We start from the raw sequence: 4,811 nt of genomic DNA on the forward strand, positions 1-4,811 counted from the left end.
CCCTTTTTCCCTTTACGCTCATAGCACCGTCGTGCGCGTAACATCACAGTGGGTATTCCTAATGGCTCCCATGAAGGTGAATCCCACTGTGGAACCTATGCGGACTGAAGCCAAGTGTCCCCTCTCCTGGTACCAGGCATGCCTATATGATGCATGCTCAATCACATGTCCTCAATACAAATATATATATATCCAAGATGTCATGAATCAAGTATACATGCCATGTTATGCAATCGCACCCAACAGAAAAATGTATTGTGATGTAAAATGCATGCATATATCATATCATCCTTTCATATTCTTACCATTGGCTCATCATCATCATAACATACATAGAACAAATGTGAGCAACACATCACAATTCCATACACTAGCGAATAGTCACATTAGGTAATACCGCCTACACATACCTTGTGTCTTTCACCTTTTTAATTAAGCATTCCAAATATCATCAAACAGTCCAATTATTTAGGACCTTGCGCACCTAAACAAGCATATACACCAAATCAGAATTTCAAACGTTGATTCCTAAAGTTTTCAAGTGCTATCCATGCTTCCAAGCCTTAGTATTTAAAGGATTTCCAAGAGTCTTGTACTAACTTGTTTTTCTGACTTCATGCCCTTTTTATTAACTAGCTAACAGCAAAAATTCAAGGTTCCTCATGCAAGGCCATTCGGGTTTCAACACCAAAAAGACTCGTGATATATTTTATTCACAATTTCAACATCACTACCTATGGTGCGCTAACAAAGGCCTAAAGCATGCTGTCAAGATAAATTTAATTCATGTGAAGCTAGACATAGCAACATATTCCAACACTAGACACCTCATTATAGTTTAACAAACAGCAAGCTCCCAATGGAGACTTTATTTCAAGCTCCAAAATCAACCCTTTGTGCTTGTAACCACAAGGCCCAAATCGGTTCCAATATGGCAGCAACAAGGGAATGAAATGACAACAAGCTAATCAATTTTTTTTTTTCTGACTTAATACATTATAAAATTAGTTAACCGTAATAAAACCCAAAGTTTCTCCCAACACATGTAGGTGCGGTCTTTCATGTTTCCTACATTAGGTAAATTTTCCAACTTCGGATTCAGTTTTACAATTGTTAACAAGAAACGATGATTAACACTCCCTAGCATACTGATTCGGTTTTCAGCCTTTAATTAGGTGCTTACAATTTTTCATTCTCCTAACATTGGCTACCTGTCCTAAATGTGAGTGAGTAGGGTCTTTAGCATGCTGTCCCACTGTTTCGGCAACATTAAGGGACTATTTTCTAAGTCCCTAAGCCAGATTTTTTTTGGTGTGTGTGTGCTCTAGATTCTACGGTGGTCCAAGGGCATAAACAAGGAAATAGAATGACAAAACAGAATCCTCCTAAATTCAGGAACTATTTCTACTCAACCATCTTATCCTCGAAGATTATCAACATATTTTTTTTAAACAATTCGTTTAATGGGTAATGAGTTGGGATATAGTTTGATACTTTGATTTGTTTCATACTTTTTAATATAAAAAAAAATAAAAAAAATCTTCTTACTTATTTGGTTAAATAGTAAAGTTGAGGTAGGTAATTATATAATCCATGAATTATATTTAAGTTTGAGCTAAGTTAAGCAAAATTGACAGGTCAGGCGCTTATTCCACATCAGTTAAAAATTGATCATACGAGGATCATTTAAGCGAAAAAGTTTCATCGATATTACATGTTAATGTTTTGAATTAAGATGTGGTGTGAAATTTATTTATCGTGATTTATTTTTAATCGATTGATGAAAATTTCACTTGAAAGGGTTTTGTGTTGTCCGTGTCCTTCTTAACAATGTTACCCGTTTAAAGAGTCCAAATTTTAATAACAAAGTACATAACTAAACGTGTTAGTATTGAAATGAGAGCTACATTAATACATTAGCTCGTAAGCTATCAGTGCCAAATTCCTTCGTTCATGATCTGATCGAAAATGGAAGTTGAAAATATAAAGATGTTATTTGGAACTGTTGTGAATTACAGGAGCTACACTTGTTATCAGGCGAGTCTAGGGGAAGTCCGTGGCAGAGGACCACCACCAATGAGCTAAGGCTACACCAACCGTAGCAAGTGGATCCGACACCATATCTCAACCCAAAACCTTAAGGCATTAGGTTCATGGATCCCTTTCACTTATATAATCTTCACTTAGTCTGTTATCAACCAACATAAGACTCATCACACTTGAATATCTCAGCACTTGTATCTCTTACGGGATATAGCATGTCAATATGAAGATGCTTGAAAAAAAAGTGGTATAGACCAAAACTTAAAGGAAAGTCACCGCAAGTGCTATCACAGAGGTGGCTACGAAGAGGGGAATTGTGTGTAGGCTACGGTAGCTCTATATGTCTCCTCAGTTGGAGAGTATGAGTTTTTATGAAAGAAATAAATATTCCTTTAATGATGATAAAATAGGGAAAAGTGAGCTAAATTTCTTCTCACTATCGTGAGTGTATGATAGTGAACGTGTAAGGAGAAGGGGATTCCCTATGGTAAGGACCATGTGCTGATCTAAAGAGTGCTTAACATCTGTGTCTCTATTAGGGAAAAATATTCAGCGATCCTGCTTCTATTTCTCCTTCTCTCTCCTCTCTCCTCACATTCTATCTCTCTCTTCTCCCAATACATATGAGTCAGTCGAATATTCTCTCCTCTATTAGGCCTTGATATATATAACTGGCCCAATTTATTGGACTTGTGCATACCGGCCAGAAAAATTATTACATATGACAAGTTTAGGATATCCACTAACCAAGAGAGATTGTTGGCTGCCGAAATATCAATTTTCAATATATTGAACTTATTAGATGAGGTATACGCAAGTTTAAAATACAAAAACTGCAAAGCATTTCAATAGAATGTCTATTGTAATTGTTTCTACTTATTATTCCAGAAGATAATTCTAGCTTGGTCCAAGAAATTTGAGTATATATCACTGCTAGTAACTATCAGATTCCTTTCATCCACATAGATCCCCTAGTAATCTATGACTGATTCTCTCCATCCACCAATTTTGCTTTCCTCTTCACCCTTGCTGAGTTCACTGCCACTGCAACGACAAGTTAAGAATAATTGAGCTATAGTACCAACAATTAAAAGCATAACCACAAGTGGAGGCCATTTAAATGTTAGAACATGAAAATTGAAGGAAAAAAAGGGCTATTCGGTTTCAACTTTTAGAGATTTGTTTAAAAAAAAGACAAAAACAAAAACACCAAAGATTGTACCATTATTGCATCATATAAAACTTGCTAAGTGTCATGGCAAACACTGTTGTGCTTTTACCTCAGGATGAAAAGTGAGAGCCACTTTAACTTCCCCACTGTATTTCTGATTCCTCACAACATTGTAAACAGTTTCTGGAATGCTACCCTCAGTAAACACTGGTTCCAAATTAATTCTGCATATATGAGAAACAAGTGCATTTTAGTTTTTCACCATAATTGAGAAGGCAAATCACAAATGAAATGTACAAACAGTTTAAAACACATAAGAATAAGAAAAAAGAGAAAAAAAACCACGTTTAGTTTGTTTTCAAAAACCAAACCAAAAAACTATCTATAAGCATTTCTTTGAAGTTTTCTAATTCTGTTTTATAAATTGATTTTGAAAACAAATGAAACAAAAAACAGAATCAAATTCCAAATCACTATACATCAGAAAATTGTAACACATCCTAGTTAGAGGGATTTTAACTCACTTTGTCTCACCAAGGAAATCATCCTTGGTAAACGTATCTTTGTCCATTAGCCTCAGATTAAGCTCAGAAACATTGTCAGAAACTGTAAAAAGGAAGCTTTCATTCCAACTGGGATTAGATCCTGCACCTATAACACAAGGTAATTCAGTAATCGCAATATTTTAGAAATATCATTCCCCAAGAGAGAGTTTAGAATCAAATTCAAGCCACTAGAGAGAAAATGGTGAAGAAGGCAAAAAAGAGAGTGAAACACACCTTGAGCAACACTGCTTCTGTGTTCTTGTGCCCTATAAGTGAGGATCACATAAGGATCCATTTTCTCTGCTCATCAAGAAATGATATGTAGAAATTCAACCCTTTTGCATTGATTACAAATTTACAATCTTAAACTGAAGAAGTCTTGAAATAAAAAATGGGGAAACATCCATTGAATTGAAAAGTATAATCTCTCCAGAGCTATGAGAAATTAAGCCAAAATTAAGTTTATAATCCGTACTTTGATGCAACAAATTCTATGAAATAGAGGAAAACATTTAAATCTATATATCATTCTCATGTTAACACCAACAATTGTTATGGCATGTAATAGTATGTTATCTACCATTGAATTTGAATTACTTACTGAAAAAATCACTGTCATGAAGCCCTTTTGCGCTAACAAGAATAACTTCAAGCGTTCCACGAGGCATCTTTGGCTACAATTCTGATATCTCTCTCTCTCACAAGTTAGAAATTGAAGTTAAAGTTTGAGGGATACTGAAACGATTGAAGCATTTTACCTGGCTTTTGTCATTATTCATCCTCACTTGCCAATAAAGTTAACTCATTAATTTGTTTCATATGCGTTACCTTTTCTTTTCATTTTTTCTTTAAGAGTGTATGTATTTTGAGTATTTAACAAATTAAATGTACAAATTATAGTGAGATAAAACGATTTAAATAATGAAGTAATATTGTACGACTCATATGGCAACATGTCAGACCATTAATATAATATACAATGGACAAAGATTCAAAAAATCAATTGAAGAGCAAAAAAAGAAAAGAAAAATCAATTGATGAGAAATTGCTAA

At 34.6% G+C, this 4,811-nt stretch overlaps 1 protein-coding gene across 1 annotated transcript; it reads right to left on the reverse strand.

The window, feature by feature from the left end:
- Window positions 1–3,022: 3,022 nt before the first annotated feature.
- On the reverse strand, window positions 3,023–4,427 carry LOC133309777 (elicitor-responsive protein 3-like). The gene is made up of 5 exons (XM_061510585.1): window positions 4,361–4,427; window positions 3,994–4,059; window positions 3,739–3,865; window positions 3,308–3,438; window positions 3,023–3,087 (listed from the first exon to the last, which is right to left on the reverse strand). Exons 1-5 carry the CDS (start codon window positions 4,425–4,427, stop codon window positions 3,023–3,025), a joined length of 456 nt encoding a protein of 151 aa, XP_061366569.1.
- Window positions 4,428–4,811: the final 384 nt, after the last annotated feature.

The sequence above is a fragment of the Gastrolobium bilobum genome, unplaced genomic scaffold (assembly GCF_033153095.1).
Source record: "Gastrolobium bilobum isolate Gb01-03AN ecotype WA unplaced genomic scaffold, APGP_CSIRO_Gbil_v1 utg10474, whole genome shotgun sequence".
In the NCBI taxonomy this organism is placed as follows: Eukaryota; Viridiplantae; Streptophyta; class Magnoliopsida; order Fabales; family Fabaceae; genus Gastrolobium; species Gastrolobium bilobum.